Raw genomic sequence first — 26,759 nt, 5'->3', positions numbered from 1 at the left:
TGCTCCTGTCACTTCTAGGGTGCATTGTGTCTGTTTTGAGACCTCAGTCCAGAACTGCAGAAACAGCTTGATCAAATCGAGTCACACTCCGGGGGTAGTCTAATCCATTTTGATGCTTGGATTTGCAGTTTACTATGCTTATTTGGAGAAATGTCTCACCATTACTATTATCCTGAGTATTGAATTCTCTCTTCTTCCATCTTGATGCCTGATTATATGCATGTATCTCTAATTAATAATGTCTGGAAAAAAATAGAATAAGCGTGGCAACCATGATGGGAAAAGAACAGACAAAATCCACATTGCGATGCACACCAGGCTAACTCTAGCATTTCAAGCCAAAAAGAAAAAATATGGCAATTGGCAAGATGGTGTTTTGCTATGTTTTGTTAAGAATTTGTATTGAAATGTATGAATGTCTTTGTAAATGGGATAAATTGTAAAACCTACTTCATTCTTCAGTATAAGCTGTTTGGGATTTTAAACATGACAATATGTGAGAAAAGCAAAGCTGCTAATTATTCTCCCTTGTTTTTGTCTCACTTATTCATTGGGTTTATATGTTATTCTAATCCAAAAGGATTCTGAGGGATTATACTGCTCTCTTGCAGTAGGAAAGTTAACAATACAAATGAACTAGCATAACAATGTAGTTACAATTGCTCTTACAAATCCTTTGGGATCTGAGGAACAATCAAGCACCAAGGAAAAATCCTGATCAGGGTGCATTACCATAGCAGCATCACTCCTAGTTCTCCTTTAAACATCCAGATTTAAATATATTTCCTAAAATTTAGCTAATCAAGCAAATCTGATTTTGGAAAGTTCATTTTTCCAAGGGGGGGGGGGAGGGAAACCTTTAACCACAATCCTATAGTTCCTTCAAGAATGAGAATAATTCACATTAAGACCCAAAATGGATCATAGTGATTAGTAAACATGCATAAGAGTGTACTATTGATTTCTAATAATTAGCAATATCATATTATATCATATAAATTGAGTACATTTTCTGTATATTCCTCTTGCATAATGAAAATATATGTTGTAAAAAAATTGCCTGTTGCTTTAGCTTCTGCATGTAGAAATAGCAATAGCTATTATTAATTTCACAGCCCTCTCTAAGTAGTTTACAGAGTCAGTATATTGTTCCCAACAATCTGGGTCCTTATTTTACTGACCTCGGAAGGATGGAAGGCTGAAAATTCCATGGCACATGTATATAATGAGGAACCAGATTTTGGGGGGCAATATGCTGACACTGTAAACTGCTTAGAGAGAGCTGTAAACCATTGTGAAGCGATATGTAAGTATAAGTGTTATTACTAAAAGGAAGACAACTAAGGCAATAGTGGTGTGCATGGATAGTGGTTCCATGTACTGAGTAGCTCAAAAGATGTGCTATTGATTTGTTAGATTTGTTTGCCACTCACCTCACCTCAACTTTTTTTATTATGACACTCCCTTTTCCCAGTTGCATCTTTTTAATACCAAAGCACATGTGTCTTTCTATACCCAAAGCAGCATGGTCTCCCTGTACATGGATCTCTGAAAAGTATCTAATTAAATTCATGAGAATCTGGCAGTTCCTTGTTCTCTACTCTACACACTTCAGGAATTCTCAAAACAACAAGGGACAACATGTAACCCACACTATTAAAAATGGCTTCTTATAAGAGTACCAAATAATGTTTTATTCTTAACAGTATTGAATTAATGGCTACTGTAAAATCCATATTTTAAAAAGGGATAAAGAAACAGGAAATTGAACTTCCAAGATAGTTATCTGTGCTGTCCCCAATTATTGCCTTTTTGATAAAAAATATATTTCAAAGAGAAAATGAGCCATACTCTTTATCTTTCTTATTTCTTGTCATTCAAAATTATAACAATACATTGTCGAGCTGTCTAATCACAAATGGCATGTTGAATATAAATAGGGAATCCTATTGTCCTATAGATAATCATCTTCTGTTAATGAAAATCGAATTTAAAGAGCTCAAAAACATATGTGTACAGGGATGTCTACACTGTATAGTCAAAAGAGTCACTACAACAGTGTGATTTAAACTGTGTGACATGTACAAAAATGGGCAAAATTTTAATTGTAAAATTAAAATGGTGCTTGTATATGCACTCACCCACATATTTCATAGCCATGATAGATCACACTTACATTGAACCAAATCACCATTTAGAGTAGACTAAACACTCCTCGGTGTCCAAATGAATGCAGCATTTTCTGAATAATTTCTATAATACTTTTATGATGGCTCAATTCATATCTGGCTTCCAAGCTGCCTTATTAAACATAATAAACAAACTGAATAAGGACACAACAACTGTTGTATCAAGAAAAATAGTCTGGCTGCAGGAGGAGGAAGAAAATCCTCTTTTAGTTCTTTCCAAAAAAAAATGTTTAATACCACAAAATGTTAACTTTTGTCCTGGAAAGAAGAGGTGCACATTGCAGGAATGGAGAAGAGTGGGCGGCATAGCTTGGCACATTTTTGTCATTGTAAAAAAATCACAGATATGCATTAGCATCCAATTTTTATCTGGCTCATTTATGTTCAAATATTACTGAAAATACTTCCTCTATAGATTTGTGCATGATTGTGACAGAATTCCTTGTGACATTATCAAGCTTGTAAGTATAGGCAGAATAGCATATGGGTTAGATGGAGCAATAAACAATTTAAGTACTGGATCCCATCTGATCAGGTCAAGAACAGTTTAAGAACTAGTCAGAAAGAGGGGAATATCACAATGAATATTGTAATATAACATGTTAAAATCAGCAGGTAGATGAAAGGATAAGAAGTTGTAAGATGACTGTTCTGTATAATGTTATTAGAAAGATGAGAGTATGACTAATGTAAGATGATCAAAATTGTCAATTTTATTATTATTATTGGGTATCAAAATTAATACCCAGAAGTCACACTGTTCATGTATTTAATATATACATTAAAAATAATAATAAAAAAAGAACTATTCAGAGCACCAGTGTCTGCAGGATGTGATTTAAAACATCATGACGGAGATCATGGCAGTGCAATTAAAATCTGTTTTTGTGTATCGATGCATAAAAAATGTATGGAACTTAGATGATACCATTATAGGTGACGGCTTTGACCATTTCCTGCAAACACCCCTTTCTCGCAGAATACTCATCTGTGTTTCTTTCTCAAAAACTAGCAAGGTTACTAGAGAGATGATGCAGGGTTGGAATGTCAGAATAATATTCTTCCTTTTTTTTTTTTTTTACTAATAATTTAAATGAGTAGATAGAATCAAAGCTGATCAAATAGACAGATAGTATAAATTAGGTGAGGTACCTAATACTCTAGGCCAGTGTTGCCAACCTTAGCATCTTTTATATATGCATAGAAATGTTTTATGAGTTGACATGTGCTTCAACTCCCAGAATTCCCCAGCCAGCTCCTAGGAAAGAAGTGAAAAGAAAATAATAGAACATAGTATTATGGAAAAAATGCAATGTCTACTGGTCTCCCACAAGACCATATTCCAGCCTGAGTAATGTCTAAATTGCAGGTGTGGCTCAGGCACTATGCAGGCAGATATTTCTGTTTAAACGAAGTGTCTGATCTCTCCTGCAGCCAAAGCATTGCCAGGGCTTAGGATGAGGGATGTTTTCACTGAAGCACCTGCCAGGGAATAGGAACCTGGCAAACACTTGCCCCCTCCCTGATCACTTTATCAATACGATTGTGAACAAGGGATTGAATATAAATTTGTACAGTGAGACTCAGATCAGGAGAATACTGAAAGTTGGAAAAGCTAAATTTAGTGAATGCTGGGAAGGAAGGAGGCTGCATCATGTGGACTTGAACTTTAGAAATGATGAGGTGAATATCTTCATGTTGTAGTTAGTAAAAGACATTGAGTGTAGAAGTGTAAGTGGCCCACTGAAAGCTTTATTTACCAAATATTTATTTAGCAACTTCAATCAATTAAATCATAAATCAGGTTATATACAGAAAGTATTAATGCCCCACCTCACTAGTTTCCGTGTCTTAAATAGGAAGACTTGACTATAACACACACAATCTTATGCAGGCTAAACACAGAATAATCCCATGGTATTTCCTCATCATAATGATGGCACTGTTTGAACAACATACTTAACTCAAATCATATCTCCTTACTGGTGAGATTAGTGGAGCATAATTGCATTAATTGGATAAAAAGCTGCCTTCTGGGAGATGCACAATCCCTGCTCATATCCTATCGTGACCTTTCATGATATTCAAGGAGTCTGGGCACCAGGAGGATACCAGCAAGTCTTGGTTGTATCTCTAGCTTCTTCCTTGATGGCTAGATGAACAGCATTCAGGTGGACTGACATTACAGTGACTGGAAAGTGTTCTCTGCTGCCAGTCCTTGCTACTGAACTCTGTAGCAAAGTAATGTCATTTTTCAGCATCTCTGATTTCCATATATCTCTCTAACTTTTTATTGAAGGACTGTCTGAGCTAGACTTGTAAACTGCTTCACAGTTGACTGGAATTTATTCTTCATATGACAAAGCTGCTTTTTTATATTTTAAATTATTTATGTTTCTAACTACTAGTTGTGTTTTTACTCTGTCTTTTTGTTTGTTTGCTTTAATTGTTAGCCACCAGAGTCATGTATGTGAGATTGGCGGTCACATCAATTTATTAAATAAAGTAATAGTTAACTTGGAAAGAGTAGTTTTCAACTAGATAGCCCCAGTTAAAGTTAATAATCACCCTCTCCATGGCTAGCTGGGTTTTGGTTTACTTAACACACTAGTCCAGAATTTGACATAATAACTTACTGTACCAATCCAACCAGACATAATAGCTGAATTTGTACTTCTTTCTGAACAAAAGTACATTATGGTTTTGCCTGAAGTGTGAAAATAGACAGTGTGTTTGTTTAACAAACTATGGCTAAAACAATCTATGGTATAAGTTGATGATGAATTAATTCATAGGGGAGTCTTCTAAAATTTATGTCAAATTTTAAACTAATGAGTTTTATGTGGTGGACTATTTGAAATTGGGCTTAAGTAATAGATATTTTCTCAAATTTTGAGATATTAACATGATGCAATTTAACAATTAGATTACCAATTGTAGGGTTTTTAAATGTATTATTATATCCAAGATAGTTGTGGGTTAGGCATTGATTTGAGACTGTGTCATATTTATTGTTTAGTAAAAATTGAGATATTTAAAACATGCCACATTATTTATACAAGGATTTCAACTTTTTTCTTCCAAAAGGATTCCTCAAAATAATTTCCTTATATACTTTAAGATTTTAGTTCTGGTTAATTGGTTAATTTAAATTAACTTAATTAATTCAGTTATTTCTGGCAATTGATGAAATTATGTCCACGGGAAATTTCAATCATTTGGGAAAGTTCCATGCCAATCGGAAGTATGATGTCAGTATGGAAGCATTATACTGTATTGCAAACTCAAATATCATAACATTATTATAGATAATTTTCTTATAAATCTTATACATCTAAGAAAAGCCCTGCTGGACCTAACAAAATACCTGTCTAATTCAGTATTTTGTTTCCAACTAGATATAGAAGTTTATCTGAACCAAGTAGCATCTTCCTGCTTGTGGTCTTCAGTAATAAATTCAGTAGCACATCTGCAACACTTATAGTAACACATACTAATCCTAATCAGTAGCCATAGTAGCTTGTGCTTATCAGTGCTTATTTATCCATTAAACCAAACTTTGGTAAATGAAGTTGTCTTTTTGGGAATAAACCCTCTGAATCCAACTGGGCTTAATGCTGCATGGAAACATATAGGACTTCACTATCAGTCAATTTTCTTTATAATATGTTTTCTCTGACCCTTCCATCAATTATTAATGTTCCTCTTACAGACACAAGGGTTATGTGATTATTCTTAAATACATGACTTATCCCTCCATTTGTCTATTTTTTTTCCCTACAGAAAACGTCGTAAGCAGTTTACGCGATCACAGCTGAAAAGAGCTTGTAGAATGCCGTGCACTTTAATTCTGAGGAAGGCAAAGTCTCTTATGACTCACAAAGAGACTCAAGAGAATTTGAGCAGTCATTCACAGATGAAGACACAACAGTGAAACTTCTTCTTTTGTGATTATTTTTAAAAGCCACCCCTGTCCAACCCTCTTCCCCCATAACAAAACGTTTTTGGAAGCTGGGCAGAAGTCTGTTGTTTTCTGTGTCCTTACATCGCTAGGACAATTGAGGACAAGTCTGGGACTTATTTTACTAAGGAAAAAAAACCTCAGATTGGAGTCTTGCCCTAAATGCAAAAACAACTTTGCGATAAAGCAAGCAAGGATATTGAATGATTTATCTAAATGTCTCTTCAGTGTGCTAATAATTGCAGCCTCTTATCATTGGTGAAGAAACAGAAAATGCCTTTTTTTTCAGGCAGATTCAGAAAATCTACTGGTTACTGATGAACTTTCTTCTGCCAAGACTATCTCATAGCGATTATACATTTCATATATTCAGAGAAGTGCTGCCTTTTAAAGGTTTGCATAAATTGCACTAGTCCATCCTAACTTTGGAGCTATGTCTGTTGAAGCACAATTGCCAAATTGCATTGCCTAATCTTTATTTTAAAGTACTGTCCTTGAGACATAGCAGTTTCATCAATGCAGAGAATCTACTCTATTACTGAAGCAGAAAGGGGGGAAAAGCTGTCTGAAAAATCAACATATATGGTCTGAATTATACATCCAAACATCATCAGTAAAAATCTCGAAAAGTTATTTTTCTGTTATATCCTGAACAGGAGCAATGCTTCACTGCAGTTTTTATGGATAGCAACTGCTAAGGCTGAGAGGTATTTCTTTAATGGAACTTTAACTCTCTGTCTATCATTATTTATAGAAACAGATGTATAATTTAGCGGTCCTCTCCAGTAGCTCAGATAAACAAGGTTCCCCCTTGATAGTTGATGGGAAGTAGCTTTGAAAAATAAATTGTAATTGCTTAGGTTGGAGAAAGATGTACATTTCAATGAACTCTAAGTAAAGCAGAGCTAACCCTGCCTCCTCTTCCCTCCATCTAAGATTTTTTTCCACATGTAGTCTACAAAACTCTTTTCTATAATTCCCCAGATCCATCTTTCATTTACACTGTAGCTAAACACCAAGAACAACGTCATCTATCTTGTGTGGAACCAAATGCCTCTAAAGCAGTGGTGACAGTTTAAACAGTTCACCATGGCAGGCAAGGTTTCTTTCTTTCTTTCATTTACACTGCTTTGGTTTCTGTAACACTCCTTCAACTCATTTTTCTGATAGGAGATATTCTGGACTATAGTCAATATGAGGCAACTTTAGATTCTGGTCATGGATACAGCATGAGATGACTTCTTCACACTGCAGACAATAAAAACATAAATTTTGATCCCAAATATTCATGCAGAGGTCCCCAAACATTTCTCTTTGTTAGAGGGCAAAGTTGCAGATGTGGAAGGATGATTGAGTTGCCTTAAACTTCTCATAATCCAGCTCTGCATTGAGATTTAGTGGTAACCCAACTTCGATACACAAACTTTGCAAAAAAAAAAAATCCTTTTCATGAAGGACAACCAATTGTAATTCAGAAATATATCAGGAAGGTCACAGTTTGCTTAGCTTGTTTCTGTTTTGTTTTGTGGTTAACAATATCAACTAGTAACTTAACTGGGACTTGCTTCTATTCCTAGCTCATAAGTATTCATCTAGAAATCTCCCCCTTTCACACCTTTTCCCAAGCTAATTTGCAAAGGGCAGAAATTTGGCATTTTTAATAAGTTATGCCATAAGGAAAGCCCCTGAATGGGAAAAGCTCATTTCATTACTGAGGTAAAGTTTACACCTTAGCAGTAATGTTCTTGCTCTTTTTTCCGGATGACATGTCCTAAATGGGATCCCTATTCCCTTATCAAAATAAAACAAATGCATTGAAGCGAATCACGATACTCAGTGTGACAAACTTTATTATGGTGGTGATGGTTTGGCATTTATATACTTCCTTCAGCGAATTGGAAAAATATTTCACTTGTTCTGTAACTGATGCTTCAAACAGGTTTATATAATAGATACCTTATTTACCTAGCCATATATGCAAAAAGGGAATTAATGTTAAAGTAGCCTGTGCGATACATTTCATTGAATCCAATGGGAAATGTACAGAACCAGCCAGTAGATTACCAATTTAGAAATTCTATGTTCAGAACTTGCATCTTCCATAAATTAATTCAGTAAACATAATCAAATAAGATTCCCCATCATGCCCTATAGTATGTGGATCAAAATTCTCTCTTAGTTTGCAACCTTAGGGAAGGATTACTGAAATGTTATCACTGAAATTCTTTCAATATTGTAAGAGAATGTCATCACCATCATATTTGTAATAAAAGCTGATTAGGCTTCCCTTCCCCTTCATAAAGCCGCCTGTATCTGGGCTATAATATTTATATAGTGGACCACCTGCATGGGAGTCTGGAACAATGTTACGTGGAAAATTATGTTATTATTTAAATTTATTATTTAAATTATGCTAATTGCACATTTTATGTAACCTGTGTGATGATGTCATGATGTATATGATGACTTTTGTCTTCACTCCAATGTCCATGTTTACCTGGGAATACCCTAGGGAACCACCTTGACTTCTATCAAAGAATGGGAAGGTCTAAATGATGCAAAGAGAAATATCATTGTGACTGGGTCCACTTAGTGAGTGTAGATGTGATAAGATTTGAAATGAGTTTTCAATCTGAAAATTTCAAATATATGCAACCTGGGGACATCACAAATATTAGCAAAGGCTTAGTCCTACAATTTCCCCTTCCATTGCAACTAAAAGTAATGGTAGAAACCAGCAGACAGGGTAGTGATCTCTGTTAAACATTAGATACCTCTGCACTCATTTTCTTAAGAAATCTGGGAGTTATAGTCCATTTTGTTTTTTAACAAAGAGAAAATTCCACTATTACTGTTATCAAGGTTATTTTTCAGGTAATCTCTTACTTTTAAAGGTAATATATTAATATCATCAAGCATATGTTGACCATTGATTGTGTGTTGTATTAATTTTAATAAGTGGCCCTCTGGAGACAGTTGAAAAAGTTGAAAGAATCTGAAATATAGGTTTATTGTTGGTTTCTTTCTTTCTTTTAAATCCACAGTAATGGTAATCCATGCCCTTCAAAAAAATGTTTCAGCTGTAACAAGAAAAATAATCCTTCAGTTATAACAAGGTTGAAAAATTTATAACTCTGCAATATTGCAGACAAGGACCAATATTAATCATCACCAGGAACAAAATGACTTTTAATGAATTGCCTGTCGTTGAGTACACCAATTTTTCTGAATAAGCAGATCCCATTATGCTCTCTAAGATGCAAGTGCTGAATGCCAACAAAACATTTTGTTGCAGACTCTATTCATAATGTCTTTTTTTTTTGCTACCATACATCGTCCTATAGAACTAAATTGCAATTTTGGCTGCAATTATTTCATGACACATTCCCAGATCATTTGTGGTAATATATTATTTTAAAATTTGAATAAAACTAAGTTTTTGCCATTATGCCAATGTCTATTCTTTCTATGTTTTCTTAAGTTTTCGCAGGTACTTACATGTATGGTATTCGGCTTGGTTCGGGTATTTTCCCACGTCATTGTAGTTGTTCTTTTAAAGTTGTAGCAACGTTTCAGCAGAATCTCATCTGCCATCATCAGGCTTCTGAAGCCTCATCATGGCAGATGAGATTCTGCTGAAACGTTGCTAACTTTAAAAGAACAACTACATGACGTGAAAATCCCGAACCAAGCCAATACCATACATACATACATACATACATACATACATACATACATACATACATATATATATATTCATTCATTCATTCATTCTTAAGTTTTCGCGGGTACTTACATGTATGGTATTCAGCTTTGTTCAGGTATTTTCCCACGTCATTATAGTTGTACTTTTAAAAGCACAACTATAATTATGTTAAATTGTGATTATAAAGTCCTGGGTGTGTTAAAACCTATACTAGAAATGCAAACATTTTAAGGAAGGCTTCCATGTAATGTCTACAGAACATGTTAGATATACAAAAACCTGAGGGATGAGCTGCTACAAGATTATTGCAACAAAAGGCTGACATGCTGAAACAAACTGTATCTTCACAATTATATTTCAATTGATTTACTTGAATGGAATATGGTGGGCTTTACTTCCGACTAAACATGCATAATATTGCAGTATTAGACTAATCAGGGCAAACTTTGCTGCTTTTCTATCTTCCAGATATGTAAGACAAAACAAGAATTGAGACCACAGTTTCTGATAAGCTTGAGGAAAGTTGTTTCAAATCAACCAGAGCTATCTAGTCTAGGAAATGAAATATAAAAGAAATCAGTTAACAGAGATTTATCCATGTTAACAGAGATTTATCCTGCATAAGTGTTTGTATTTCTAGCCTGATTATTAAAACTTAAGAGCAAAGGCATAATTGTTAAACCCGATGTTCAATTTTGTAGGCTGGCAGCTTTTTAAAAATTTGATTTTGAAATTACATGGTTCATTTTCAGAAAGAAAAGTAAAATTCCTATGTGAAGAAAAACTTAAGATCTTGTTTTCTGATTTAATCTCAAGCCATTCCAGAAGTAAATGCTTTGTCTTTTTCACCAATAGTTGAAAGTCAAAGCAAGGACTCTGGAGAATTTGGTGATGTATATTTAGTAACTGCTAGAACAGATATTGCTGGGCATTCATGTATAACTCTCTCTCTGTACAATAAAACTTCATTGTTACTCAGATTGGTCACTTGCTAGTTGCTAAGTTTTGGAAATGCAAAATAAGTCCTAATTTTCCCATAAAGTAATGCATAAATTTTTCCAATAGTTGCTACGAGAGCTTGACGAAATGTAAATATATTAAATAAATTATCATATACATGGAAATTTATGGTCTAATATTAATGTCTTTTCTCACTGATGATCTAATGGGAACTATTATAAGAACAGTGCAATGTTGAATCTGTCAGTAATAGCCCAGTTGAAAGGACTGTATGCATTTTTGTTTCTGACTGAGACAACAGAGATCAGAACAATTGATCTTGTTGGTTTCCAAAACTTTTCTACTTTCCACCATGATGATTTGGGATAGAACACCCTTTTCTAGTTCTTTGTGACTATGAAAACTTATAGTAACCATCTGAATCAGACAGCATAGCATAACTAAGTATAATTCAATAAACCGAAAGAAAGGTTGGATCAAAACTCCAAGAAGCTTCTTCTGCCTTTCCACATTTCTACTTTCTTTTGAGTATTATATACATTGTACAGTACACATATTGTACATTACTTAATTAATTAATTCAGAGCCACCTATCGTGTCTAACAGTTTTATCAGAATGACAATGTGAATGTTGCAAATCTATACAAGCATGGTTTCTTATGTCCATGTATGCAACATCATGAACATAAGCTTAAATTATGAAGCCTATTTTGTTATACCCCCCTTTTCTTGCAAAGCCTATATGTATATCCTAACTTTTGTTTCAGAATATAATTTAAAGGAGCATTTTTTTCTAGTTGGATTATCTATATTTACAGCTGATATACTTTGAAAAAAAAATGTACTTATTTATCTATCAAATTTGTATGCAATCTAATTTCCAAGGACTCTGAGCAACCTCCAACAAATTAAACAAGATAAATATATTTAATAACAAATAAGGGAGGGAAGGAAAGATGGTGAAAAGGACAAATGAAGGAATGAAGCAAAGGTGTTTCACTTTGCCTTGCCAAAGGCCTGAATGAAGAACTGTCTTCATGTCATGCTCTGTGACATTAAAAAATATCCTTAGATGCAAGTACAATTTTCCAAATCATTTGATCCATGTTCAAATGTCAGGACTATTCACAGGTTTCATAGATCACAGTTTTAAAACTGATCTACTGTATATCCTAATTATTGTTCAAAGAATCAACCCCATTCTCTCCCTTCAGCTTTTTTTCTATCTTCTATAATTCTATCTGTTCAATTTATAAATTGCTTTCATCTTGAAAGCTATGAGGCCCCAGAAGCAATAGCAACAAAACCAATGTGTGCCTCACATAATGAATGGCACCATAAAATACCTAACAAATATTCTTTGTTACAAACAAGAGTTTCAGATTTTTATTCTTACACCTCAGGGCAAAAAGAGCTAGGTTATTCAATGTATAGCTTAGGGCAAGTCATTTCTGTTTTGCTTCATAATGCAATTTAGTTTCTTGGTGGAATAGTGGGAAACAAAGCAAACAAACTAAAGTAAATCTTACATGGGGAGAATCCTTGTATATTGTTGTCAATTTTTTTTTATTTTCTGAATAGTATAGTTCATGCATTGTATGGCTATATGGGAGGGGTAAGTGAGCAATCTTGTAGACACCGAGCTTGAGTCATATGGGGATTTATACGTCTAGATAGTCTTCAACTTACATCAGTTCATTTAGTGACCATTCAAAGTACAATACTTACGATACTGAAAAAAGTGACTTTTTGCAACCTCCTTACAAGCAAAGTGAATGGGGAAGCCAGATTTCCCTCACAACTGTGTTACTAATTTAACAACTGTAGTGATTCATTTAACATCTATGGCAAGAAGGGTTGTAAAATTGAGGAAAATTCACTTAACGAATGTTTTACTTAGCAACAGAAATTTTGGGCTCAATTGTGGTCGTAAGTCAAGGACTACCCGTAATAACTACCACTTTGAATTTCACTCAGAAATCAGTACAGTCTCTCCAAATATAATAATTCTGTACCACAAGCATAGGGGAAATATTAATTTGGGAGTTTGATCCACCACATAATGGTAGAATCTGTTGAAATGCATTACTTATTACTATAGAATCTGTTTTGTTACCTGGTTTGAAGGTTCTGTGCAGTATTAAAACTCAGAAATTCTTGTTTCAGATTTCTCATCAATGTGGATTTGATGCTTATTGGGTGAGCAGAGGTGTTATAATCTTAATCTAGAGCCTGCGAGGCAATATTTCTTATGACTTCCATGGTATCACAAACTAAGAAGCTATACATTCATTCGTGTTGTGTGCAAAATTGCACACAGGCACACACACAAAGCAGCAGTAGGAGCTAGCATATCTGAAACACAGCACAGTGTTTTGTAGCAGAACCCTAAATATTATTTCAATATTCAGTTTGCATAATGAATTATGTATTACTGATATGTAAAATTCAGATTTTATATCTGATTTGGAAATATGACCTAAATACCAAATATATGAAAGTATTTGGTAATTGAGGGGCTCATCCCATTTAATAAACTTGTATAGTGACAAATCAACTCAACAAATCAAATAAGATCTTACCAGCAAACAGAATAATTAGGGATATGCATTTATTTGAAATCAAAGTAAAAGAGAGGGGAGGGGCAGGGAGATCAGGCAAGCTCACTGTACCTGGAATCCTTCATTAAATAACCAAGCTTGCACAATAGCCATACAATGCCAGAAAAATATGTGTTTGTACTGTAGATTTCAGGAGACAACAACAGGATGCAATCAATTAATTTAAGCAAAACTTAACTCAAATGCACAATTTTCCAGGATTGTACTATCCAGAAATGGTACAACTTTTCAAGAAGCTGCCAACAGATATGGTGAACTTGCTCACACAACCCCTCCAAAGTATGTTTTCTTCTTTCAATCCAAGCAGCTGTAAACTGTTAGCTGTAATATAATAACTGCTTGAATTTAACAGCTGGCTGGTAGCAGTGATTTTTAAGCCTGATAATAACAAACAGATGGCATGCAATGAAAATTTAATAACATTTGGCCTTTAACAGCAAATACAATTTGCTTATTTATTGATTCGCTAAAGCCTATGACTATGTTCCTGGGGTCAGCCTGAAATAAAATGATCCAATCACCATTTAAAAATAGTAAAAAATCTCATGGAACAAAGGACACCAGGAGACTGTAAAATATGACAAAAATATTTCAAGCAAACTTTCAATATTGAAAAGATATGAAAAGCTAATGTCAGGGCATTAGCTAGTGGAAAAACATTCGAGTGAAGATGGAACTCAACAAAAAGAAGTTGTCTCTGTTTTCATTTATCTTGCATGTCCGCTCTCAATAGTGCTGTAGTTTCATTACATTATAGTTTTTGAATAGTGCCCAAATGTAGACATACAATCCTTTGAAACAAATCAAATAGGACACTATCCATGACCCCCCCCAAAAAAAATATGACCAAGCTATTATTTCTGAACCTCAGCAATTTCAAGATATGTGGACCAGGGGTGCCCAGACCGGTTCTGCCCAGACCGGTAGCTCTGAAGAGCAACAGACATCGAACTGGTTCTGTGTCTGCTGCTGTTTGGCCCACCCACCCACCCGCCCGGGCTCTTATCTGTCCTTTATTTCCTGCTTTTTTAACCTCAGCTGCTTTGCGCGGCACAGCTGAGGTTGAAAAAGCAGAGAAAAAGAGGGTTTCTGAACACTGCGCATCTGAGCACAGTGCTTTTCAGCTGTCCAGGAGGCACAGCCTAAGGTTAATTTACACACGCGCACAGCAAAACGTAATCACCAAACCGGTAGTAACGCCAGTTGAATCCCACCCCATCCCAGCCAGCATGGAGAAATCTGGGAATGGAAGTCCATGCATTTTAAAGTTGCTGAGGTTGGGAATCACTGGAAAGTGTACTTTGCTCCCAAATGTTCACTTAATGCCTACTAAGAACCAGATTGCTTGAAATTCACTTTCTGATACAGATTTTATGGTCAAAGCTTCAAACTGCCACTTGAAAGCAAAATTTCACATTTAAAATGCTAGTGTTGAAAACTGAGTATTTCGTCAAATATCTTTGATCTGAATATCATTGAGACCCGGTTTGAAAGTTTCTAGCCTGAATCTCAGTCATGTCGAGTGTTTCTCATCCATTTCAGAGGAAGTTAGTCATCAAAGATGCTGAATTCAATGGGATAAATGCAACTGAACTCTTTTCCTGTGCTGGGATTCATGTTCTTTCCTTTTATTCTATCCTCTCAAAGAGGATAAAAAGAATATTATCAGTCCATCTACTTTTTGAAAGATCAGTTTCCTGTACAGAGAGAAGATTGTGTCAAAAAGTAAGTGCAATCCTTACTGATAGTTTGTTTCTTCAGTATTATCTATCATATGATTCCCAGAATTTTAATGCAAGAGAACACAGTTCCTAGCAAAATACTTGCCCAACTTTCATTTAGAATTGCAGTATGCTTGTTGCTTCAATCTTCATTAGTTGCTAGATTAACAAATTATAGTTTAGTTTGTTGAACCTTTAAAGTATAGGAAGCCACCAGGAAAATCTGTTTGTTTATTTGTCTTACAAATAGAAATGTACAATGATGGATTGCTGGAGGCTAATAAAAAGCTCATTGTTTAACACAAATCAAAACATGTTTTGATGAATGTAAATACCATCTTATGTGCATTGTGTGTATGATACCATTTTAATATTAAAATGTATAGGTACAACAATTCACATTGAAAGACAACTTCAGGACTCCCTTGCATTTTTTAGCTGTGTTCTATTTTTAATTGAACATTATAACTAACACATATATTTAAAAATTAAGACAAATGAATCACACACTTTGTGTGTGATGACCTGGGGCGAGGCACAAAGCTAACACAGTCAAATAAGCAAGAAGTAGTACCTCCAACTTTGCTCCCAATGTCCAGGTTACCTTTGGCTGGAGAAAAAACTCTCCCAAGAACAGTCTTTAAGTGGAGGAAATTCAGTCCAAAAACAAAGTACATACAAACTGGGACTGGAACAACTAGTAACCAACAACACTAGACTAAACAACTGCCTCGATCTCATCTTCTGCAATAGTTTGAATTTAATTTACGGAATACAAACTAAAGAACCCTTTTCCAGCAGTGACCACAATATGATTGACTTTTGTCTCAACATACGCCCACACAAAAATCACCACAATGATGTAATCCCCAATTGTAACTTCAAAAAAGGCAACTATGATCTTATAGACAACGATCTCTCATCCCTTGATTGGCCATCTCTATTCACTGGATGCAATACTGTTGAAGACCATTACAACATATTTTTACTTGAAGTCAAAAGAGTCATCAAACTATATGTACCAACAACAACTCCCAAAACAAAACAAAAAGGCAGATTACCCATAACAATAAGGAAACTTCAATCCAAAAAGAGATCACTCTGGCGGAAAAACAAATCTGGTCACGTTGCCAATTTCAAAAGCCGATACAAAAATTTATGCCACCAGATAAAGACCGAATGCACCAATTATCACATTAAACAAGAGGAAAACCTTCTAAGCACCAATTCTACCCGTGCTTTTTACAATTTTGTAAACAACAAACTAAAAGACTCAAGGTCCATCCCACCCTTGATAGGACCTGATGGTAAAGACTGCAACGACGACACCATTAAAGCCAACATCTTTAACACATTCTTCGGCTCAGTATTTGTAAACAGCAATGGATCATGCCCAGTATTTCCTAGCGGTACCACAGATAACAACAATGATCTAATACATATCGATTTCACAGAAGACAATGTTGAAAAAGCACTACGCAACCTAAAACCATCTCTATCTATTGGACCGGATGGTATATGTGCCTACTTCTTAAAAAAGCTATCCACTGCCATAGCCAAACCTCTAAGCATAATCTTTGAAAAATCTTTCAGGACCAGCTCCTTGCCTAACCTATGGTCACAAGCCACAGTCATCCCCATCTTCAAAAAGGGAGACCCAAGCCTAGTTGAAAATTACAGACCAATCTCCTTATGCTGCGTCACCTGTAAAGTCATGGAATCAATTATTAACCAATCCATCATCCTCCACTTAGAGACAAACAACCTACTCTCCAATAAACAATTTGGTTTCAGAAAAAAACTATCCTGTAATCTGCAACTCTTACACTGCAAAAAACATATGGACGACACAACTCGATCAGGGCAAAGCAATAGACGCAATCTACATAGACTTCTGTAAAGCCTTTGATTCAGTGGTACACGACAAACTACTCCTAAAAATAAAATCCTATGGTATCTCTGGACAACTGAATAACTGGATAGAAGCATTCCTGTCAAACAGACAACAAATGGTCAAAATTGGGAGCGTCCTATCAAATTCTGTACCTGTCAGTGGTGTCCCCCAAGGCAGTGTTCTAGGACCAACTCTCTTCATACTCTACATAAATGACCTCTGTGATCATATTAAGAGCAATTGCGTTCTTTTTGCTGATGACGTAAAGCTGTTCAATACCACAGACAATACTGCTACCCTACAAAAAGATCTTGACTATGTATCAGAATGGTCAAACAAATGGCAACTTCAAATCTCAACAAATAAATGCTCTGTCTTACATATTGGCAAAAAAAATCAGAAAATAAAATACAAGCTGAATAGTCAAGATCTTGTTGATGACCCAAGCTCTGTAAAGGACCTTGGAATACTCACCTCTAATGATCTAAGTGCTAGAGCCCACTGCAACTACATAGCCAAAAAGGCATTAAGAGTTGTTAACCTAATCCTACGTAGCTTTTTCTCTGGTAATATCACACTACTAACCAGAGCATACAAAACATTTGCTAGACCAATACTCGAATACATTTCATCAGTCTGGAACCCACATTACGTATCTGATATTAGCACAATTGAGAAAGTCCAGAAATATTTCACAAGAAGAGTTCTCCACTCCTCTACTCGTTGTAGAATACCTTATGCCACCAGACTTGAAATTCTAGAACTAGAAAACCTTGAATTACGCCGTCTTCGGTCTGATTTAAGCATGGTATATAAAATCATACATTGCAATGTCCTACCTGTCAATGAATACTTCAGCTTCAACCATAACAACACAAGAGCACACAATAGATACAAACTCAAAGTTAACCGCACCAAACTTGATTGCAGGAAATACGACTTCAGCAATAGAGTGGTCAATGTCTGGAATACTCTACCCGACTCTGTAGTTTCTTCCCCAAACCCCAAAAACTTTAACCTTAGACTGTCTACTATTGACCTCACCCCTTTCCTAAGAGGTCTGTAGGGGGCATGCATAAGCGCACCAACGTGCCTACCGTCCCTGTCCTATTGTTTCTCTTATTCTTCTTTTATTTTTCTTATATGTACCCATTTCATGTATTCACAACTATGTATACACTTATACTTATTATCTTGTAAACAATTGGCAAATAAATAAATAAATAAATAAATAAATAAATAAATAAAACAATGCAGTAATTAACTTGACAGGGCAGGATAAGGAATTGCAGACTTGAAAGCCCAGCAAAACACACACAGTTGGGAAGATGCCAGGAACCCAGATAAGCCTTGACAATACCACATAATTCACCATTTGCTCTCAACAACTTTGCTGTGCACAGCTTCCCTCCTTAAACAGTGTGTTCCCAGCTGCAGCTAATGAAGGGAATCGGGGCCTTTTCTTCCCCGGTAAGACACGCAACTCACGTTGCTCTCTTCTCCGTTCCTCCCTGTGTGCCCTAGGATGAAGAGGACCTGGGTCTTCCTCCAAATTCCCTCTCCCTTGTTCTACCTCTTCCCTGCGCTGCCCAGCTGGCCTTTGCTCTTCCCCAGTTTCTTCCACAGCCAACAGAGCCACATTCCCACTCCTTGTCAGCTGCTTGACCTCCCCCTCCGAATCAGATTCCAATAGGGGCATGACACTGTGGTTTAAATATCAGCCCCTCTCTTTTGCTTTATCTTTTTGCCTGGACTAAAACACTTCTACCTGTAGCTGTTGTGATCCTAAATTTTGGTACTAAATTTCCAATATAATATGTTCTAATATAAATTGAATTTGTGCCTTGCAATCAGTATGGTTACTTTTGCTTTTTATGACTCCCTCCTCTCTTTGCTGTCATTGCACTTCAGAATTTGGACTGCTACAAGAAATAAGATGTTCTAAAAAATGAAGGGGATAGTGGAAATAAATTTCTGCAGAACCATTTTCTTAGAGACAGAAAGACAGCAGGTATTTTTGCATCATAGGTTAATATATTTACTTTTTTCTCTTCTGAATTCTGGTCTGAAAGGACAATACTTTCTCAGGGCCCATTTTTGTCATAAAAATCACAGTAATTCAGAACATTCTCTGAAGCCTGTAGCAAAACTTGTTATTCACTATTTGTACACTGCTCAAAAAAATAAAGGGAACACTTAAACAACACAATGTAACTCCAAGTCAATCACACTTCTGTGAAATCAAACTGTCCACTTAGGTAGCAACACTGATTGACAATCAATTTCACATGCTGTTGTGCAAATGGAATAGACAACAAATGGAAAGCATAGGCAGTTAGCAAGACATCCCCAATAAAGGAGTGGTTCTGCAGGTGGTGACCACAGACCACTTCTCAGTTCCTACGCTTTCTGGCTGATGATGGTTTGGTCACTTTTGAATGCTGGCGGTGCTTTCACTCTAGTGGTAGTATGAGACGGAGTCTACAACCCACACAAGTGGCTCAGGTAGTGCAGTTCATCCAGGATGACACATCAATGCGAGCTGTGGCAAGAAGGTTTGCTGTGTCTGTCAGTGTAGTGTCCAGAGCATGGAGGCGCTACCAGGAGACAGGCCAGTACATCAGGAGATGTGGAGGAGGCTGTAGGAGGGCAACAACCCAGCATCAGGACCTCTACCTCCACCTTTGTGCAAGGAGGGACAGGAGGAGCACTGCCAGAGCCCTGCAAAATGACCTCCAGCAGGCCACAAATGTGCATGTGGCTGCTCAAACGGTCAGAAACAGACTCCATGAGGGTGGTATGAGGGCCCGATGTCCACAGGTGGTGGTTGTGCTTACAGTCCAACACTGTGCAGGACGTTTGGCATTTGCCAGAGAACACCAAGTTTGGCAAATTCACCACTGGCACCCTGTGCTCTTCACAGATGAAAGCAGGTTTACATTGAGCACATGTGACAGACGTGACAGAGTCTGGAGACGCCGTGGAGAACGTTCTGCTGCCTGCAACATCCTCCATCATGACCGGTTTGGCAGTGGGTGAGTAATGGTGTGGGGTGGCATTTCTTTAGGGGGCCGCACAGCCCTCCATGTGCTTGCCAGAGGTAGCCTGACTGCCATTAGGTACCGAGATGAGATCCTCAGACCCCTTGTGAGACCATATGCTGGTGCAGTTGGCCCTGGGTTCCTCCTAATGCATGACAATGATAGACCTCATGTGGCTGGAGTGTGTCAGCAGTTCTTGCAAAATGAAGGCATTGATGCTATGGACTGGCCCGCCCGTTCCCCAGACCTGAATCCAATTGAGCACATATGGGACATCATGTCTCACTCCATCCACCAATGCCACATTGTACCACAGGCTGTCCAGGAGTTGGGGGATGCTTTAGTCCAGGTGTGGGAGGAGATCCCTCAGGAGACCATCCACCACCTCATCAGGAGCATGCCCAGGCATTGTAGGGAGGTCATACAGGCACATGGAGGCCACACATACTACTGAGCCTCGTTTTGACTTGTTTTAAGGACATTACATCAAAGTTGGATCAGCCTGTAGTGTTTTTTTCCACTTTAATTTTGAGTGTAACTCCAAATCCAGACCTCCATGGGTTGCTAAATTTGATTTCCATTGATAATTTTTGTGTGATTTTGTTGTCAGCACATTCAACTATGTAATGACCAAAGTATTTAATAAGAATATTTCATTCATTCAGATCTAGGATGTCTTATTTTTGTGTTCCCTTTATTTTTTTGAGCAGTGTATAAACAATATGATCATAAAAGTGTTCATTTGCCTACTTGTACTCTTGTCATAGCATGAAAGTCACTTCAACAATAATAAGCCATCTCATTATAAAAGAAAAAGTGTGCAAGATCAGTCATAATAGAATTTATGCACTCTTGTAACTAGTAAAAATAAACCATCAGTATATTAATTGTTTAGCTACCAGCTGCTTTCCTCAATAATTGACCCAATGTTGCAGGTTGTCATAGCTGCTGATTTCAGGACTGGGAATATAAATTTAAAATAATATATGCAGGAAGAAATAAGCTCTAGGAAACATAAATATTAGACATGGGAAGGTCACAGCTAGCTTGATTTGAAGAGACAAGTTATGAGATGAGACAAGAGATCCTCTTATTAATGGGGAAATAGGGTGACCATGAAGAAAGTCTCAGCTTGACTCTGCTTTCTAATAAAATATAGTAGAACTAGACATATGTTGACTTAGGGCTGATCCACACTTCCTGCTTGCCTCTATTCAAGGTCAGACCATCTCCAATTTTGGGAAGGTAGAAAGGATGGTATTCTCCTCAGCCAACCTTAAGACTGCTGGGAAGTTTTATCTTTTTTCTGGTTCCCTGTAAAAATTAGTGTTTGCCTCTCTGTTGGTGAAGTGGAGCAGTCTGTTCCACTTGCAGTGCTTCACTTCATCTCTCTTTCTCACTGGCTGATAACCCAGCTTCCTGCTCTCTGCCTTCGATGAATTTTAAACCAGGCTACTAGTGGTCTACCATGAAAGGTTTTTAAACAGGTAGAGTAGTGGAATAGTGAAATATTCTTTCTCCTTAATGGAGTGAAGTTGAGCAGAGCTTTTGTAGCTCAGTTGAGAGGAAGAGCTGTAAAATTGTTATCCACTTCCTCCCCCGACTTGAACCAGTACTCAATGGACTTACCTATAGCAGCAAAAGTATTTTTACATGTTTTCCTGGCATGGGTGGGTGTTGTGGCTCCGGGTTTGGATTCTGCTCCTGTGGCAGATATGAGTTCAAGTGATGAGGACATGGCAGCAAAATATGAGCCGGCATTGCTTAGTGATTGGAATAGTAACCAGGATGAGGAGATGGATGTAACAAGGGAAGACAGACCTGAAATAATAGAGTTGTCAGGACCTTCAACCTCCTCTGGTTCTTTATCTGATCAGCAGCCGGGAATGGCTGACAGGGAAGGCAGGAGAGAGTTTTCCAGCGGAGATGAGAATCTGGAAAACTTATGTTTAGACATCAGAAATAGAAGGAGGCTAAGGAGACAAACCCAGTTAGAAAGAAAGCGTAGAGCGAGTCACTAATTAGGCAAATTAGCACGTTTCCTAAGTGAATAAAAGGACACGGCTGGGCTGGTGGAATTCGCCAGAAGCAAAGTGACTAATTGGGAGTGAAGACATTGCAGCAGACTCTCTGAGGCTTGTGATTTACTGCCACGATAGGATTGCCGAACAGAGTGAGGGTTTATTGCTGTATATTGGAATTCACGCCAGCCATTCTCTTGTGGGACTTTGTTTTGGTTTGAATTAATTCTGAAACGGCTGCTTTTTGTTTTGCTCGCCTGCAATTAAAGGGGAGACATAACAAGTGGGAGAGGAAAAATAGCAAAATAATCCACCAATCAGGCTCTATGTTAGCTACACTATGGACAGAATACCAGACCACTGCCCAAAGTGGAGGATTGAAATTCAGAGATTCCTTAAGTTGGCTTCATTTTCATCTTGTTGATTTATTGGAGAAAAGCATAAATGGAAAGGCCCTCAGTTCCTAAAAACACAATAGCCATTAGATGCAAAATGGCCCAAAATATTAGTGTGAAGGTGTTCTATCCCAAAATTTATCATACCTCCAATTTATATGGCCTTTCATAGTCCTTCTTCCAAAAAATCCACAAAAGAGGCCATGATTTTTACAGATTAACCCTAACAAATTTTCTTCTAGCTGTTCACCATCGATGACAGATATGCAAGTTTATTTAGCTCTTTCCCACTCAGTGCAACATGGAAATAAATTCTGAATCATTCATAATTCAATCTAAATCTTTTTAAAGATAGCTTCTGAAAAACAGGTGCTCCTATTGAGTCAAGCTGTTTCACATAAATTAATTAGATTCGCATAATGCAGATTTGTGGATGTCTTCTTTTGCAGGTAATAAAAGAATCTCAGAAAATCTTTGTGGGTGAAGAATGGGAAGGAAAAGCTTCTTGAACTTTATGAAGTGGCTGATGGAGCTCTTTCTTTTACATTTAAAAAAAAGCATATTCTTCATGCTTCCTTTATTTGTGTTCCAGTAACAATCATAAAGGATATTATGAGAGAGAGAGAGAGAGAGAGAGAGAGAGGGAGGGAGGGAGGGAGGGAGGGGGGAGGACATCATGTACTCTCAGTTCCAAAAAAGATGAGTATATTTTGGAAGTTTCATCTCCTAGTCTGAGCAAAATGCTTGAACCATTTGGGATTTTGTTTGGACAGTGCATAGGCAATAAAATTACATTTCTGATTTGTGCAGAACTCTGTGCCAACTGTTGATTACACAGTCATGTGATTATTTATTGCAAGACACTGGAAGAGGAAAGGGAGGCTCCATACTGCTCTTAATAAAAGGATTTTAGACAAAAGAAAGAATAAAATAATTCACTTTTATTCATACATGCACACACACTAAGAAGGAAATTGTGCTTTTCCTTGCTCTTCTTCCATTCTTAATACATTCTCCCTGACTTTCACAAATAGAATGAATTTTTAAAAAGCAAGTACTTTGGAACAAGAATTGGCTCACATCTCCTTTCATTTGTCCTGGACTATAGCTTGTATCTCCATTTCAGCTTTAGGGCTAAATCAATATTCTGAATCAAAATAGCAATAGCTCTTAGACACCACTTTATAGTGCTTTCCAGCCCTCTCTAAGTGGTTTACAGAATCAGCATTATTGCCCCCAACAATCTGGGTCCTCATTTTAGCCACCTCGGAAGGATGGAAGGCTGAGTCAACCTGGAGCCTGGTGGGATTTGAACTGCCAAATTGTAGGCAGCTGGCTGAAGAAATAGCTTGCAGTACTGCACTCTAACTACTGCACCACAGAGGATCCAGCTCTAAAATACTTGTCAAAAGTTGAATCTGGGCAGAAAAAGAGAAAGAAAAAAAAAGTGTGAGTCTGGGAAGATTTTGTGAAGAAGGATGCAATCCAAAAAAGTCTTTATTTGCTATAAATAATAAGCCCAGAGACTCTGGGCTTTGAAATAGCTACTCATTAACTACATGTGTGCACACTTTATTTATTAAATAAAGTATATCCAGAATGTAAAAAAACATTGAAAACATTCTAGTCAATCATAAGACCAATTATAATACCCAGTAATGGTAAGTAGATCTTAAGCAGTGATCACCATAATCATTTCCCAAAGGACATTTTAAAAAGTTTGATCTTTAAAAGTTCCAGGAGTGGAAGGCCATCAGCAATGATGCAAGTTTAATTTCTAGAAGGAGACTCTTTCAAGACATAGGCACCCTGGATAGAAAAGCAGACATTTCTGGCTTTACTGCATCTCATCTCACTAAAGCAAGTTATCACAAGCAGTTATCTCAAAGAGGTAGAAATATCTGAATAGGCAGTCATATAAATATTTAAGTATCAAGCCATACAATATGTGGCTTTCTAAGTCAAATCTAGCACTTCACATTATACCGGAAACTTATTGATAACCAATGCAAGATTCACAGAGGAGGTGTAATGTTTATAGTTACCAATGTCAGGTAGCAAGTGGACTCCTTGAATCAACTACAGTTTGTGGGTGATCTTCAAGGGCATCCTCCAAGTAGAATGCCCATTGTAGAAATTCTACTGATGATAAGGGTAGGAGATAGTGCACCCAGACCCCCTCCCCATAGAAATGTAGAACTGTAGAGTTGGGTAGGATAACAAGGATCATCCAGTCCAGGGGCATCAAACTCAAGGCCCAGGGGATGGATCCGACTCATGGGATGCTTAAATCTGGCCTGCCCTGGAAACAGGGAAGGACTGGTCCACAGTGCCTTTGCCAGCAAAAATGGAGCTCAGGAGGGCCATGCCCAGGCTCCATTTTTGGCTGCAATGGCCACCTGCAGCCCTCTGCCAGTGAAAACAGTCACTGGTGGAGATATGCAGGAGGCCATTGTGGCTAAAAACAGGGCCCGGGAGGGTCTTCCCCTCATGGAACTTTTAAACAAAAAACTTTTCTTAATGGCTTTTGAGAAATGATTATGGTGATCACTGCTTAATATCTACTTACCGTTACTGACATGCGGCTCTTCGGGCTCTCTTTTTGCTGGCAGAAGGCTTCAGGATAGCCACCACAGGTGTCCTCAATAGGAGTGATGTTGAGCTGGCCATGCCCACCTAGGCCACGTATCACCCTGGCACCCCAAGGTCCAACACAATCCTGATGTGGCCCTCAATGTAATTGATTTTGACACCTCTGATGTAGTTCAACTTCTGCTGAATGAGAGGTGACTGTCTCAGCTCATGTTTAAAATGTCCATAGGTGGATGACCTACAACCTCCATGGATAAGCTTACCATCAAAGAGTTTTCCCTTCTGATTAAATGAAATCTAATTAGCTGCATGTCAATTAAAAAAAATACTCCTTTGTCTTTTTAGTTGTCAGCAGAAAGGAAGGGGGGAAGCAGTGTATTCCTTAAAGACTTCAGATAACCGCTTTGGCAACTGAAGCTCTGGCACACAAAATTATTACAGGAGAGCATGATTGTTGACTCTTGGATATGGATATATCTCATTGGAGAATATACATCCAGGGGGTGGGGTGGGGAAGACCAGGGTTAAAGGTGAAATGAATGATGTGTCAGAGTCGGCTGCAACTGGGTAACGCTGACATGTCAACTCCTAATAAATCAATCTTGTTTACTCAGAGATGCGGCTAGAGACTTATGATTTGAATGGGGGTGCATATCGGAGTCCTGACATTGCAACACATATTTTCTACTTCTGGCTCTAGTATATGTGGCCATAGAAAATAGTTCTTAGCCATTTTCTTTGTAGCTTTCCTTTATTTAGCTGTATGCAACTATCATCTCTATCCAAGTCTTTTTTCCCCCAGACTGAATATTCATTTAGCTTATTTTCATAGGGCAGGCTCTCAATTTCCGTGTCATCTTTGCAGTCTACTTCTGAACAAATATCCTTTGGAAAACATGGGGTCTAGGATACTACTCAGTATTCCAAGTGATGCCTCACCAATGCTAAATAAAAAGAACAATGACTTCGTCTTCCATTGATATTATGAGTCTTCTGATGCAGCCCAGAACTATGTTGGTTTTGCTTAGCAGCTCTCTTGCACTTCCATTTGTTACACCAGATGAAATTCGATAAAGGTTTTCTTGGTCATAGTCTTATTTGGCCCATCATAGAAGAGAATCCCAAAGTCACAGGCTACTGTAGTTCCCGCAGCAGCAGGGCCAGCCATATGAAAGACAACACTGTATTGTGAGTGAGACACGTAGACACATATGTATATAAACTTTACTTTTCATCAGCATTTCTTTCAAAAATAATGAATAGAGAAAGATTATCCATGCAGATTAACTATGCCTTAGGTTCAAACTTTATGTTGCAATTCAACTTGGAGCTTGTGTGACTTAACAATGTTTTTTCTACATGTTTTCTGGATGTCTTTGTCTTGAAATTGCTCCTGGTCCTGGTCAAAATAAGAACAATTAAATTTGTCACTTGTTCTGCTGGGAAAACCAGCTTTGCTGAATTCTAAACTTGCCTGGCATTAATTAGCAGTTTTTCCTATCAAAGCCTTGACACCTTCTCACAAACAACTCTTAAGCCTCTAGAGGCTCAATTCTGTCACTTGCTTTGCAGTGGTTGCAAATCTTGTTTTCTTTTCTTATTAGGATAATAACATTGAGTTGCTTTTGTTGTTGTTGTGTTTAAGTCAGGAACGTAAC

The 26,759-nt window shown here is 37.2% G+C and overlaps 1 protein-coding gene across 1 annotated transcript in view; it reads left to right on the top strand.

The window, feature by feature from the left end:
- MTA3 (metastasis associated 1 family member 3) overlaps window positions 1–8,087 on the top strand; it is a 132,093-nt gene extending 124,006 nt beyond the window's left edge. The window contains exon 19 of the mRNA XM_026683387.2: window positions 5,973–8,087. Within this exon, the coding sequence (XP_026539172.1) occupies window positions 5,973–6,123 (151 nt within the window). The 3' untranslated portion in view covers window positions 6,124–8,087. The remainder of the gene's footprint in view (window positions 1–5,972) is intronic.
- Window positions 8,088–26,759: the final 18,672 nt, after the last annotated feature.

This window comes from Notechis scutatus, chromosome 1 (genome assembly GCF_049901735.1).
Source record: "Notechis scutatus isolate UNSWTSFEM ecotype Mainland chromosome 1, rNotScu1.2, whole genome shotgun sequence".
NCBI classification, from domain to species: Eukaryota; Metazoa; Chordata; class Lepidosauria; order Squamata; family Elapidae; genus Notechis; species Notechis scutatus.
This window is presented reverse-complemented; position numbering and strand designations above follow the sequence as displayed.